The 15,988-nt window shown below is 40.9% G+C and overlaps 1 protein-coding gene across 7 annotated transcripts in view; it reads right to left on the reverse strand.

Moving 5' to 3' along the window:
- Window positions 1-3,489: 3,489 nt before the first annotated feature.
- Window positions 3,490-15,988, reverse strand: part of MOB3B (MOB kinase activator 3B) — a 90,719-nt gene continuing 78,220 nt past the window's right edge. For 3 of the 7 annotated variants that reach the window (XR_003529178.1, XR_003529176.1, XR_003529177.1), the window contains 2 exons: window positions 7,496-8,411; window positions 3,490-7,378 (listed from right to left, as the gene is read on the reverse strand). Coding sequence is in view for 1 of the 7 variants with exons in the window: in XM_027652566.1 (XP_027508367.1) it covers window positions 8,382-8,411 (30 nt within the window). In the remaining 6 variants the exon portion in view is untranslated. Of the gene's footprint in view, window positions 8,412-15,988 lie in introns of all 7 variants that reach the window. The other 4 variants (XR_003529181.1, XR_003529180.1, XR_003529179.1 and 1 more) reach the window with 4 other exon arrangements.

Raw genomic sequence — 15,988 nt, forward strand, 5'->3', positions numbered from 1 at the left:
CATCGTCTCCTAACTACTGCTAGCCCTTGTGCCATATTTATTAGTGAATGGTTAGTAACTGCCCACACTATGACTTTTAGGGGTGTAGGTAATGTGTGGCTTTTGCTGTGCCAGGATGCCTCCACTTACTAAAATGTATTCACCAGGTGGGTGACACCTTCAGATAACTTGTCAATTCACTTGAAATGCTCTAATTGCTGTGACATATTAAATATAATCCAAGGTCTCAAACCATGAAGGCCATCTGTTCCATCAGATCTATTTGTTTTTAATCAGTAAGATCTGTTTGTTTTTCACCCCATAGCCTGCTGGGTTTGCCTCACTTTTACTTTGTGCCATCTCTGAGGACTGTGAAGAGCAGTTTGGAATAGAACTGTAGGCTGAACCATGCTTTGGCATCATATTGTGCAGCAGTAGGAAAAAAAAACATCCCACTTACAGTGGCAATGACATAGCTGAGACAACTTCTCCAGAGCAGCAAGGTGTGCAGGATGCAATAGCCAGTCTCACTCCTGCCCTGTTCCTTTGCTTCTCAGCTGACAGAGTGAATTGCCTTCCACTTGCTGTTCAGCTTTCACTGCTGCATGGAATCAGGCTAGGGAAAACGAGAGAGGCATGCAGCAAAGTTGGATAGGAAAAGGTTTCCTGTAGCTCTTTCCCCTTGACAGAATAGGTCTCTGCTGGCCTAGACAGGGAAATTGATAAAGGCAGACTAAAGAGCCCTATCACTGCTGAAGAGCCCAGACGTGCTGCAGTGATCTCAGGTTCAGCACACCACTGGATTGCATGCACCGCTGGCAGTTGCTAGCCCAATGCCAAACTGAGAGCAGGGTCACTTTGAACAGGTTTTTCTTACGTTTAATAGGAGTTTCCCATACTTAACTTTCTGTCCATTGCTTCTGTCATTGTATACCACTAAGAAGAGCCTGTCTTCTTCACTCACCTTATCAAATGTTTATATGTAGGGATAACACCCAAGGTAAACAGTCCCATCTCTTTCAGCTTCTCCTTGTGTGAGAAATGCCTTAGTCCGTTCATCATCCTTGTGGCCCTTTTCTGCACTTCCTCCAGTCTGTTCTGTCTCTTGCACTCATGAGCCCTGAACTGGACCCAGCACTCCAGGCATGTCCTACCAGGGCTGGGTACAGAGCAAAGATCAGCCCTTGACCTCCTGGCAACACTCCTCCTAATGCAGTCCAGCAGGCTATTTACCATCTTTGTCATGAGGGCAGATTACTGGGTCTTGGTCAGCTTGGTGTTCACCGGGGCCCCAGGATCCTTCCCTGACAAACTGCTTTCCAGTTGGGAAAATGTATTCCTCTGCATATACAGGCTGGGTCTGCTCCTCTCAATTGCAGGACTTTGCAATTCTCTGTATTCAACCTTTTGAGATTCCTCTTGGCATTCTTCTGCAAAGTATTGAGGGCCCTCTAAATAGTGGCACAGCCCTCTGGAGTACCGACATGCACATGCTGCCCTACGAAGCTTCCTGCTACTCCTGCCATTGGGCTTCTTTCAGCTTGTCAAATTCCTCATCTTTCCTCAGCAGCTGATTTCCCAATACTCCATTAGTCCCAGGATCTCTAATCTTCAGGTCCTCCCCATATCAGACACACCCAAAGTCCACCATCAGCTCTTCTACTGGGTACTGTCTTTACAGAGTGTCATGGTTTGAGATTCTCCAAAATCCTAATTCCCTAGTCCTAGCCCTCTGTCACATCTCAACCTAATGTGAGATGGGTTTTCCAGACAAAACACGCCAGACTCAGAATGGGGGAAAGGGAATATATATTACAATGACTGTACAAATAAGTATCATAATACATTATACACATGATCACAACTCTCTCTACCATGACATACAGTATTTACAATGGATCAGATCTCTTCTCCCCTCCAAATAAAAGTCCAGGAGGGAAGAAGGACAGATCCCTTCCAGTCTCTGAACAGCAGTATCTTCTAAGGCAGCCAGTTTTCCTCACCTCATGCATGTAGCAGCTGTGGCTGGCTTTCTGCCAGCACTCACGAGGGAGGTATCCAAGCTCCCTCAGCCCCTTGACGCAGGTGAAGGGGTCTTCCGTGGGCTACGTTACCCCAGACAAAGGTCGTTCCACCACAGTCATATCACGAGCCCAGGGGGTCTTTGTGACAGTCTGGTATCTCCAGGGGACTCAGCCCCTTCCAGAGCTTCTGTGCCCTGCTTCAAAATGGCTGCGAGCTTCTTTGTAGCTTGCAGCAAGGGAGGGCCCCAAGGTCAACCTCCACACACCGTCCTGGCTAAGCTCTCAGGACAACGGAGCTTCTTAGCTCCTTTACTCCATCTAGGACTTCTAATCAGTAAGAGTCCACCCCCTACATTTTTGGAGGGATCTCAAAGGAAGTTTAGGGGAGTTTTGCAGTTCTTACCTCTAAGCTTTCTCTCTGTAGAAACTTAGTTCTGTTCTCTGCTGCTGTTCTTTCTCTCTCAGGTTTGCAGAAGTTCTGCCTGCTTTGCTGCATGGTTGTTTTGCTGCTCTCTTATCTTTTGGCTCTGCGCCGCCGCTTTTCCTCCGGTCAGTGCTGGCTGCTGTGGCTTTCAGTATCTCTGGTTGCTGCTCACAGTGAAAAAGCATCTCCCAGCTTAACTACAGACACTTAGCCCAGTCTAACACTGTTCCAAGTCTCTGCAGCTTCCCCCAGCCAGGGGCTGGGGGGCCCCAGAGGGCCCAAGGGGCTCCGAACCCCCTTCCTCATGGTGTTACAACATGGCTACTTTCTCTACCACCAAACTACAACTCTTCTCTTCTGTTTGGTTGTGATATGTTTACATTTTGCAGAAGCACTCATTGGACAAAACTTCAAAACTTCAAAAGTTACCATCCCCTGGGGGTTACCACTTTCAACTGCAGGGGGAAAACTTGGTTTAAACTACTACACAGAGCCATTCTTAACCCCTATGTTCCTGCTCCCCTCAAGCTCTGCTCCTGACTCATATTAAGTTCAGAGTAGCTTTATATACAATATGCACATATATATGTCTTAAGAATCAGGCCAAAGAGAACAATGCAGTGAGCTCTAAGACCATATGCTCCATATGCTGGAGACAGTTTCCATTGCCCTATCAGACCTTAATTTCCTTCAGTGGCTGCCAAATTCTAACAAAGGCTCTTTAATTCTGCTTTTAAGAGATGAAACTTTGCCTTGAACTGGCTTGTGCTACTTACACGTCCCTCCTTTCTTGGAGTGTCCCATCAGGAATCAGCTGAAGAACATGATGAAACCCACGAGTTATCCAAGTTCAAAGATCTGATCAACAAGAACAAGCAGACTAGCTCAGCTAAAGAAAGGCTACCCACATGCCCAGTCTGACTGGTGTTGGTAAGAGGCTGGCCAGTTTTCATTAGCATAACATTTGGTCCATTTTTCTTGGTGTCACATTGGTGACAGGAGGGCTGTGAGCAAGTTGGTGAGTTGGCAGTGATGGATCTCACTCATCTCCGAATTCTGTAAGCCTGTCAGGGAATTCTACCCTGTGGTATGAAAACCAAACACATTTTTCTTCCTGAAGAGTTAGATCCCAAACAACTTCACAACGCTTCTGCCAGAATACGTTTATTTTATTCATATTTGTATTCCATTGCTTCATCCCCTATGATTGGGTTGAAAAGTAAACTTTCCTTTTCTTTCAATGACTATAACAGTTAGTCTCTCTTCCCACACAATTCAACAATTGTTTAGTAACAAACAGAACTAAAAGAGCCTAAGACACACATGACATCATTAAAAAAACATTAACACACCAAACAGCGCTGATGAATGGAGGAGAAAAAGGAATCAACTACTTATTTTTTTAGAAAGATGCATCCCCCTTAAATATTAACAAAAGTAAGAAATCTATTGTGTGGGGAAGAGCAGGGAGGGTACATATGCATATGCTGATACTTCCACATCCATATCCCCACTCAAACACACACACACACACACACACACACATTTATGTACATATCTATTTATCTATCAATCTATCTATCAATGTGCGCAGGTACATACACAAACACAAGTATTAGACTAGACAAGTAATTTATTTCTTTTCTCTGGGAGAATATAATTATAACTTTTAATTATATTAATTACATCTGCATTTAAAACAGGAAAACTTATTAAAACACAGAGAAGAAACTTTAGGAGCTCTAACTTATTTGGCTAAACCTTGGAAATCACTGTCTATTTAGCATAAAACACATGAAAAATTAACTTCTGATCATTTTAGATTTAAATGTATACCACCACCAGGTTCTTAGTGCCGATTTGGCTTGCTTTGCCCTTGGAATAGTCTCCATAATTATTTTATTGTGTCTTTTATTAAAAGTGTCTTTTATTAAAAATTTCTTACAACATATACGAAAAAATGTCTAAATACTGACCACTTGTCTGTACTGGGTTCCCCAGTGTTATCCCCTTTCTAAAGCCCATAGAGCATATCATAGCAAGTATATTTCTATTTTATATCTAGTGCCTTCTGTTTTGCTGCCCTTGTAGGTACCTCCTGCTCTTTTACTTCTGGTTTTCTGAAGAGACAATGTACAGACAGTTCTCTCTCTTCAGAGGGCACAAATGAGAGGTAGCCCTTCTGGAGGCACAGAAAGAGGTGAGAAAGGTACTTTTTGTAACAGCATGGTCCTTGGGGAAGAAAAAAGGAACACTGAAAGGCAGAAGGCTGGTCCTGACACCTCAAGAACAGAACATGCAGAAAAGGGAAAAAGCAACAGGAAGGAATTGCTTTTTGTGAGAGGGCTCCAAAATGTGTAATTTATTCAGCATGAAGTAGAAAAGTGCTAAAATACCCTTTTAGTCTGCTGTTAATAGAGACTTGGTAATAATGGCCTCTCGATTACAAAGGGTACCATTCTCTGTATCCTGTATCTCTGCATCCTTTGCCCAGATCTGGAATTTGTGATTTGCTGGGGACAACGTTTATCCATTAGATTTCTGCACATCTTGAGCCCTTGTCTGTAGGTCCCTGTAGAGTTACAAATTAACTGTTTTCTCCTCTTTCCTTGCCTTGTTCTTATTGAATCCACTGGTCAAGAGAATCAAACACCTTGTCAGGTGCTTAGAGCTTGAGTTCTTTGAGAAAACTCATTAAGTTTCATAAATCCCCAACTTCCATCAAATCAGATAGAAAGCATTAGTTTCACCCCACACTCTTTGATAGATCCTGGGACTCCATCCTTCATAAAACCTAAGGGAGGTTAAGATTTTTTTCATGTTACATTTGCCACTATGGTGACACTAATATATGTTCACACAGAGCAGAAGTTCATTACAAAATCTCTTATTACAAAGACAATCTAAGAAAGCTTAAATGTCTTTAACCACTGAAGGCAATTTTGATATCATAGGAACCTTTCGCACTCTGAAGTAATGCTGAGTGTGGTCTCAGTCAGCTGAAAAGATCCTTCTTATAGTGCCTTAAACCTTAACACTAACACCAACTCTAAAGGTAAGTACCAAAAAAACACTTTTTAGGCAAGAAGAACAAGAAAGATGATCAAAAAACTACAACAAACAATGAATCCAAATAATAACCTCTTTCTCCCCTCTCTCCTCTGCCTTCCCCAGTCCTAGAAACATATGGAATGCTGAGACTATTAGGAACATATGTAAATGATAACATATGTAAATGATCTGGTAGAAAGACTAATAACAACCAAAACACAATTCTGTCTGTTTGTGGTCCTGAGCAAATTACTGATGAAGCTGGGATCACAATATCCAAGAGGATGCTGCCCCCTCTCCTCTATGGGAAGGAGTAATATGACACTTTTATGTAGTGATGCCATAGTCCAGACATTATTCTTATTGCGTTATCAACTACTGAGAGAAATGGCCCATGCCACGAGATGGTCAGGAGGTGGTTGAATACCTCTGCTGTGGAAGCAAGAGTACCTGTTGGGAGATACTCAGCCAAAGGCCAAACCCTGACATTTGGAGGAATCAAACTCTCTGCTCTTCCCAGTAGAATAAGCAAGCAAAACCAGTACACTTTGCACTACTTTGCAGCTGGTTCAGCTCCTGTGTTATAATGGGGTTTTCCCAACACAGGAATTTTGATCATGTCAAACATAAATCCTCTAGGGTTCAATCATGCATTTCCCTCCTTTGCCTCATACAGTGTGCTGTACAAAAAAAGAAAACAGTTTAAGAAAAAAAAAGGAAAACATTCCAACAGATAAGTTTTGCATTCACAAAATTAATGCATTCACCAGGAATGTAATTCTGCTTAATCTTCAGACTGAGCTACAGCGAACAGGTTCAAACCAGCATATAGTAAGTAGTGTAATAAAATGAAGAATAAATTGTGCATAAATTATACATAAAATACCATGTTTTTCAATTCCACACGTTTGTCTCTTCATGTTAATCTTTCAAATACCGTGCTGTCCAGCCAGAAGAACACCAGACGGCAACTGTCCGCAGCAAAATTCAAGAGCATTGTATCAGCTACACCTCCATGTCAAGCAGTACCACAGTCCAGGCACTTTGGAGGAGTTCAAGAAACCCTTTCACATGTTGTAATCCCAGGCAGTTGTCATCTACATGAACCACACGCTATCTTCCAAAGATGGAACATTTTTCATCTTCTTTAAAATGAGGCAACTAAGCTCAGCAGTAGCTGTGGCAATGAATTCCACAAACTAATTATAACCTGTAAAAGTGCCAGCAGATCAGAAATTATCTGTGTGCACATTCCAATCCCCAAAGAATTAACCTGATTGCAAAGACCACCAAAGGAGGTAGGAACACTTAGGTCCATCCCCTTGAAACCAAAGGATAAAGTCTTTTGCATAATTCTACAGAAGCAGAAAAGCCTCCACCATAGCCACACTAAATGTTCACAGACAAAAGCACTTTTCTCCAGCAAGGATGTGATCACTTATAGTTACAAGCCCAGATTTAAGCAAGCAGGCAAGTAAATCAGAATGTGCTACAACACAAGCCAGAAAAGGTTTGCTGTTATTCTTCAGTGTCTGCTACTCCTCTGTTTCAAATGTTCCAATCACTGGATACTCCACGAGATTTTCTTCTGATGCTATCTCAGAAGATGTAAACATACCTAACTCAGTTGAGAAGGCAGTAACAGGTTCAGCACTTACTCAGGAAAAACAATCTTTCACAATAACACAAGTGTGCAAAATTCCTTACAAGGCACAAAATATGTAGGTGTGTTCCACTGGATTCACATTTATTCAATAGTCTCTCTCTTGTGATCCCTCTGTTAAATATCACTTTTTTTTTTTCAGAAGAAAGCCTCCTCTGTTTGGCATAGAAGACTTGATTTACTGCAACAGATCCTTCCAGGCTGTCCATACATGTATTAATTAAGTTGGATTGAGTTCTGGAAAAAAAATTTATGTTAGTCCAGTATGGAAAGGAAGTCACACTGGTGGACACTGTTTAGATGCAACAGAAACCTTCAATTATTCCCCCCTACTCTACCCTTTATACTACTCACCTTTACTGTATCTTCTGCCAAGTTACAAAAATTAAATTTCTTTCTCTCTGAAAAGATGAAACTTTAGGGTGATTGAGAAGGATCCTTTTTCTAAGGGAACAGAAGGCTATGAAATTACACGACAGATTGGTGTATTCATAAAGTACTTCAGGAAAATGCTGACTACAGCAGAGATACTGAGAAGATTTGCTGTCAGTCACAGCTTAAATTGAAAGAAAATACCTCAGCACTGCATAGCTACATCTGGATTCCCGCTCATGTAATTGAGATCGAAAATCCTCCCATTGTCATTCAATTAGGAGTCACAATGAAACACAAACTGACTGATCAGCTGAGGGACATGGCTGTCTTCCTGGAAACACAAGGCTCACTGGCATTTGGGAATGGGGCCAAGCCTTGGGTGGCCTGGTGCAGGGTGGGGGGCATTAAAGGCTAAGTCTTCTTCGGTTTCAGAATCTCTTAATAGTCTGCTGCAGTTAGGAAAGAAAGCACATACCAAGAAACAAAAGAAAAAGAAAGTAAGATTGCAGCTAACCATACAGTTTCATTTGAAAACAACTAATCTGGAGGCCAGCCCAGGGACCTGAATTTCAATAAAGCTTTAGCAGCAGGAGCACTGCCATTGTTTGTGGCTGAAGAGGTTCTTATTCCTAATAAAGGAGCTAGAACTAATATGACTATTCTTTTTCTCAGTAATCTGTGTTGCTCAGATGAGGTTCTTAGCAGCATCTTCAGGGTTAAGAACACTGACAGTGGAAGGAAGCAAGTAACTGTGGTTCCCAACTTTCAGGGATTAACAAGCAGGCTCAGTCCGTGAGGGCTGTCACATTCTTGAACTCTGCAGCAGGAAGGAAATTGGACTTTACTTTTCTTCAGTGGGTAGTTTTTAGTGACACATCCTGGTTGTCATCTCTTTCTGTAAAATGAGAAGGAGAAATAAAAAAGCAAATGGCATTTGTGATGAAGTATGCACAGGTCTCTTCTCTGTCAGTATTTCTGCATCTCTGCAAATCCAAGTGGTTTTATGACACCATGGTTCTGCCTCTCTCTGTCACTTCCAAGGAAAATGAACATAACTGGTAACTAGCATATAGCTTTAATAACCTAATAAATCCCTAGCCATGTCAGGTAAAAGGTGCTGCACCCCCCCACTAAAGAAATAAATCACCTGCAAATGCCAGAAACCTTTTAATTTAATATAAGAGTAAGGATTCCAATCATTCTCATTGAACCTGTTGCCAACATGAATCCTAGATATACCTTCTTTGTCTAGTTATTTCTGCCTACACACGGACAAAAGGGCACATGGACACAAATCTTCTTGAGGACTTGATCAGAACTGTGGTTTTCAGCTCTAGGATGGGGTCTTGAATCATTCACTGATTCCATTAGGAAGTGGGGTTTAGGATCCACATAGAATTTTATTTGATCTGATTTACAGGCACTCTGATACAAACTCTCTGATAACTGGCTGCTCCATTCTATAAAACTTCATATTTGCCAGTAGATTTTTCTGGAAAGACATTATGAGATGTCTGACCAACAGCCATCCACAAAAACCCGACCACACAGCATTTCCCTTGGAAAACCTATTTAGAGTTACAAAGCCTGAAAATTTCTTAGATTGTTTGAATAATTTGTTATAAGATAATTAAGATCTAACGCAAACAGCTTTGTGACAGTGTTGTAACTGTATCTTACCCTGTGTTTAGCAGATTACTTCTACACCTAAAATCCTACACAGAATTGTAGGATTCCTCCCCACCCCCAACACCCCCTCACGCTTCCAGACCTTTAACTAGTTTTTCTTTCTTGTAAATTCATCTTGCATTATTTGCTGTTTACATATAACAGAATGGAATCTTGTCATTTGTTATTAAGACAATGGTAATTAGTACAGTAATTTATACAGTAATGTGTGATCTCCACAGCAAGTTGAATCAGTAGTTACTTCTGTAATTTGATGAAGGTCATAAAGGTGACTTGTTCATGGAAAAATCTGTCTCCTTTTGTCCTTAAACGTTTAGGAGAGGGAGGCTGGGTTGTTTTGTTTTTCTTTCAAACAGCTGCACTTAATCTTATTTCTTCAGAACAACGAACAACAAATGCAGAACTAACTACAACTCAGCACAGTGTTGGACAGCTTCCTATTGTTTTATACACAAGCAGATACAAAATGCCTCCCTATCTTCTTTGTTTGGGAGATCAGAAAAAGCAACTAGGCTAGGAAATAATTAAGGGCAACATATAATACACTGCTGCATCCACACCATGACAACTACCATTGACTAAAGTAGGCGTCTAGAAGCTAAAATCCATCAGGACTCAGTTTGATGTGAAACCACCAGGAAAGTCTTCCTGGGAAGGGCAAGGCAGGCCAGGGCAGTGACCATACGCTCTGATGTGGTTTCACACCACACAGAAGCTCTACTGACAGGGCTTGAAACCCTGTTTTCAAAGCTGGTTTCCCCAGTGGAGGATGTTAGGTGCTGCCCAGTGGTCTGTGCTCAGAGCTGCCTCTGCAGGGTGGTGCCAGGGTTTTTGTTACAGGCTGAGGAGGCACACACGTTTCAGGGACTGAGCAGCACCTTCCTCAGCAATATCTGTTGCAAGTAGATAGGAGGTGAAATGCACTCATGAAGTATTCATTGCCACAGTCTGTGTATTCTTCACAGATTTTAAATTATTCCTTTTTTTCCCCCTTACCTGAAGATTAATTAGGTGATAATTCTTTTTTTTATCTTTGCAGGCCCCTAAATTTACACATACTCAGTGTCTGCATGTCCATAGTGTACTACCTATGACTACAGCTGATAGATTTGAGAGATAATATACACTACAACTTCTTTCTGCAACTGCTGCTGAACAGCTATTTGCAGTCAGGCAGTAGCATCTTATCCTGTTAGAAAAGCAGTACGGGGAGTAATGCAGACTGTATCAGAGTCATTACAACCTGGGCCATACTCCTTCAGGCACAGTGGGAGGCAAACCTCAACAGCATCAGACGCAGCAGTTTAGATATGGAAGAATGTCTCCAGGAAAAGGAAAGAGTAGGAGCCTAGATGACCTATGCATAAGATGTAAACTAGGTGGCTCTAAACCAGTTTGCCAGGGGAGTCATGAATCAGGAACCTATCATGCCATTCCTAACGCTTTTGAAGAGGTAAAATTTATTTTGTATAGTAATACAAATTATCTCCAAGTCTCTCTCTCCCTTAATTTCTGGATTTTTGTTTGGTTATACAGTTACATCCACAGTCTTCTCCCTAAATCCTAGTTCCCCACCCTATCAGGAGAACACTGCTGCAAATGGCCCTGCCTGCTTCTACCTAGCAGGCCTTCTGTCCCAACAGCTACTTGGCTACTGTTTTGGAAATGCTCACCAAAGCTGTAAAGTCAGAAATACATTAAAACTTACAAAATATCAACATCTCTGACGCACAGAAACATTTTATTTATTGACCTATATTGTTACTGGTAAATGAAGGACACAGAAGCACAGTCGCATGGCGTTCCTGCATATACGTGCTTGAGCTTTTAGTGATTTCAGCCAATGACAGTGAACTATATGAGATTTAGAAAAAAAAAAAAGCCCATGATACTTGTGATAGTAAATCATTACAAGTTTTGTGAGAGTGACCTACTTCCACTTGTTATTTTCTTAGAGGAATTTAAAATAGAGAAGAAAAACAAATAGGAAATGGTTTCTCAAAGAGACTGATATGATTATGACACTGGTGAAGAAAAAGCTTCACTCAAAATGCTGGTGAGAATGAGAGGAGGTGTCATACCCCCAGTCCAACCTTGGCTGGATGGCAGCACGAGGCATGCTGTGTGCTGCAGAGCCTACTGCTGAGCCTGTTACAGAGCAAACTGCTCCTACTTGCCAAATTCTGCCCCCTCTGAGAGACTTACCTTTAAAAATTAATCACCCACTCTTCACAGAGCCTGTTGGAATATCTCTCATGGATTCTGACAGGCACCAGGGACCTTAACACACGGTCCCACTGCACTTAGTGGAAAAATCCCCCTCAAACTTTCACAGAGATCTGGCTCCTTAATTATTTTGGTGGTGCACAGCCACAGCTGAGCACTGTCTTTAAAACAAACTCAAAGCTGAACCTTCTTCAGTGTTTCCTGAGTCCTCCTGGTTTTGTGCTTCTCTGAAAATTCACTGTTCATTTTAAATTGTGAAAAGTGTAGAGGTATGTTCTTGACTACCAATTATCAATTAAAAGCACATAAGGGTACTCCCAAACATGGGAAATGACAACTATCTGTGGACTGACTCTTCTGAGAAGGCAGCAAGACTTGAACTGCTGACTCTTTGGCTTAAGGTGTTATGATACCCAATCTCAGCTGCATATTAAATGAAATACAACTGATAGACAGACAAGAGAACCAGAAAATCAAACAGAGAGACACACACAGGCACACACAAACATCTGAAAAGATATTTAAAACTTTCAAAGTCTTTCTGTGCTGACTAAACACCCAACCCACTGTTAGGAGAAACTCTCCATACCAGAGCTTTTGACAGCCAATGCACTTTCTCTTGAAAATTAATTACCAGACACTCCAGAGTATGCTTCTGTATTGTTATGCCTTAAAATCTATATTATATAAAATTGTAGTATAACTTACTAGTACTTTTAGTTTGCTAAATACCTTTGTATCAGATTCCTAAAATGCTGTTTAACATTCTTGTCAAGATTTCAGCGAGGCGAAAAACACCTTATCTGTAGAAAAGTACACAGAATAAGACATAACAGAGTCACACCACTTGATATAACCAGTCAAAACTACTCAGAGGCCTTGAAGCTATTCCAAGGAGGACACAGATGATGAAGAGTCGGAGGGTTGGGAGGACGGGGTGGTTGTTTTGAGACCACTGACTCAAATTCGGGAGGTGTGGCAAGGGTGGTCCAATGGGAGGGACAGTTTTGGGAATGGGTGTAACCAGTGAGGTAATGTCCAGATATTGTAATTAGATGGTATTATAAAATTGTAAAGGCCTATACTGTGCGGGGGTGTAATATATTTTGTGCACCTACGGTGCCTCAATTAAATAACTGCTTTTTGCTTTTCTATACTCAAAATTGTCCAGAGAATTATTTCTCAGATTTTAGGCAACAATTGCTGCATTCAGACTTTTCCTGCTCTCAGTTTTGGATTACACACTTACCTCAAAAAATGCAGGCAGAAGTAAATGCTGGTTTTCAAATCCAAAATTCAAAACAGAAATCTGGACCCATTCTATGTGCTGAATATGCCCAACACCAGTAATTGAGGAGAATTTAACACAGAACTAACTTCTATGGAATGCGAAGAGAAACTTTTGCTATTCTTTGTCAAGTCCTTGATGTATTTACTTATTTGCTGAAGTTAATGTTAATAAGCCATTTTGTAACCAGTAGAAATTTATCTGTTTTGTTAGTATTTATGATTTCCTGGAAAGATGACTTCCTGAGTATTTTTCAGGGAGTACCAAGGTGATTTCACAGATGAAAGGAAAAAAGCAACACAGTCCTAAAAGGGTAATCAATCCTTATCGCTGATGGATGTCTTGTCTTCTCCCCTCCATAATGCTCCAACATGCATCTCAGATAGTTTCACCACATAAATCTATATCTAACTATTTTCATTTCTATTCCTCAGTTCACCTTTAAATGCAGCAGGAAAAGAATAGAAAAAATCCGCATGAATGAGTAGCTCATTACAGCATGAATGAGTAGCTGAAGAAATCTTTTTAATGTGACATACCTACCTGTGGGGAGATGATTGAATCTGAATGGGTAACAAGAAGAATGAGTTCCCAATAGATAATTACACTCTTCTAAGAAAACTGTGTTTCTGTGCTTATATCAGTCAAATATAGAACTAGCAAAACAAAAGGCAAAAAACCTCCAAACTGACATTGCCTTTGCACCAGTATTTAATAGAAGCCAGGGGTCTGTCTTGTGCAAAAGCTGATGGGAAAGTGGGAGAAGTGACATGAGTAAATAGTACAAATAATAATATTCTACAAAAACACTGGAAATAATAAATGCAATAATGATCTTCACTAAAACCAGGGTTGCATTAAACACTTGAATCCTCCTTCAGTGTCTGTGCCCCACCCTCACCTCCAGTTCCCCAAACTGAAGCAAAGCATGGCTTGACATTCCCCCTCCTCAGCTCCTCCTACTGCCAGTAAGCAAGCCTAAGGATGGTGGGAAACAGCTTGTTTTAACCCTTTGACAACTGTTTTAAACAGTGAGGGTTTAAGATGTATATACCAGTGTGTCAGCAGACAAGTGGTTAAAGTATTGCCTCCTGACAGGTAGGGATACCCACCCCAGGTAGGCTTTTTTTCCAAGCACCAATCAGCTTGGAAGGCCTGACCAAGTGGCCAACAGCAAGGAGGTGCCAGCAGTGGACCCCATGCCAAATTCACTTGCCCAGCTTACTGACTTAGAGAAAACAACCCTCCACAGGTAGCCACTCATGTCTTCAAACACTGCACCTAAAGAAAAAGAAAAGTGCACAGCCTTAACCACATTTTTATAGTTAAGAACTTAGAATATGTGCAACAATCCTGTGAATAAATACACAGTGTTGGGCAGGAAGGGAATACACAAACAGCCCTTCTGATCTCAGGTTTAAGATTAGAAGGCTCTGCTGAGCAGACACAAGCATCACTGGGACAGTCCTTTCTCCTTTCTACACACTCGGCAACAGAAAAGCAAGACACAGCTACAGGGAATCCCATATATACACAGAGAGGCCCAGTGATGTACCAATGGAGCCTAATAGCTCAAATCAGAACTGCAGAATAAGCAGATGAAGAAGAAAAAGGCTTGTTTTTCAAAGCACAAATGGCTATGAATTCTGCAGCTTTTTCTTGCTGCTTTCTTCACAAAGGTTTCAACAATTGACAAGTAATTGTAATGTGAACAAAGCTCTTTGTATCCCGGTGACAGAGGCTGTTTTCTATGGAATAGCAGAGATCATGAGGCCTATGATCCCGTGCTGCAGAATTGATCTATATTTAGACAGCTAATTGACCAGGAAAGGAAGGCTGAAACCAGAACTGTAGCAGTAAAGTCATCTACAAAACTTTTTTTCCCTGGAATTTTTAGTTAGAACCATGCCCTGAGTACTCATTTAGAAATTGAATTCTTCAAAGCCACTAAAAAAAATTGCTATGCTTCTTTAGTTGCCCCTGTCTCTACATCCTGACTGAAAAAAAACCCCCAACACACTAGTAATTGCTATCCAATGGGTATATTGATAATTTGAGTACTTTTTTTTGTTAGGTTTCAAGACAACTTCTACTTGAATGAATCTCGATTATCATGATGCACAGGATTAAATTAATCTCTCAGACAATCTCTTTGGCTTCAGGATAGTTATTTGAAGCTAAAGACAGCCTGACAATAATCCTATTTGATTCTTCCTGAATTTGTATGGTGATGTTTGCAGGACACATATAATACTCCTGTATTATAATAGTCACTGATGAAAAAGGTATTTTATCAGCTGACTGCAAGCAGGAACAGGATCAGGAAATTACACTTCCGAATACACCTCTGAGTAGGGTTAGATCCAGGTAGATACAAGGAACATGTATTTGGATGACTGATTTGCTTAAAGACAACATATTCCAAGGAGATATTTTCACCTTCTATATGCTTTTGCCTTCTGTAACAATAAAATAAAAGTTGGGTTTAGTGTATCTTACCCTACTCATGTCATCATCATGGCTAGGCTTCGCGAACGAAGATTTGGGAAGGCACTATCCACATTTGCTACAGCATCTTACCCTACTACATGGACTTTAAATGTGCTGCTTTGTGCAATGAGTTAATGAAGAGTGAATAAGCAAACATTAAAACTGTATCATAGAAGTTTACAGAAAATTTATCAGGAAATATATTAGTTCTCTACTATGAACTACAGTTTTGTTGCATACAGTAGGTATTTTGCATCAATGATTTTATACACTAACAGATCTATTTAAATGGGGCAATAAATATATTTTTCCTTTTTCTTTTTTTTTCTTTTACAGACCTGCCAAGTTTTGTGACATTAGATTTTTTTTCTTTTGACAATTAGAAAAATTGGACTTGCTGTTTCTTAGTTTTCTGGTTTGTGTAGGTTTAGAAAGAATAATAACAGCCCAATGCAACACTCAATAAAACTAACAGTCACTCAATAAGTACTGATGAAATTAAGAAAACATATTTCTGAAACTTCTTCTTAATTATGTCTTTACAATTGCCTTCTGATGACAGCTAAGAAAAGAAAGAAAAGGGAAGAGAAGGGAAGAGAAGAGAGAAGAGAAGAAGAGAAGAGAAGAGAAGAGAAGAGAAGAGAAGAGAAGAGGGTCGGAGAGGAGAGGGTCGGAGAGGAGAGGGTCGGAGAGGGTCGGAGAGGGTCGGAGAGGGTCGGAGAGGAGAGGTTTGGAGAGGGTCGGAGAGGGTCGGAGAGGGTCGGAGAGGGTCGGAGAGG

This window comes from Corapipo altera, unplaced genomic scaffold (genome assembly GCF_003945725.1).
Source record: "Corapipo altera isolate COAL_440 unplaced genomic scaffold, ASM394572v1 61286, whole genome shotgun sequence".
Classification (NCBI taxonomy): Eukaryota; Metazoa; Chordata; class Aves; order Passeriformes; family Pipridae; genus Corapipo; species Corapipo altera.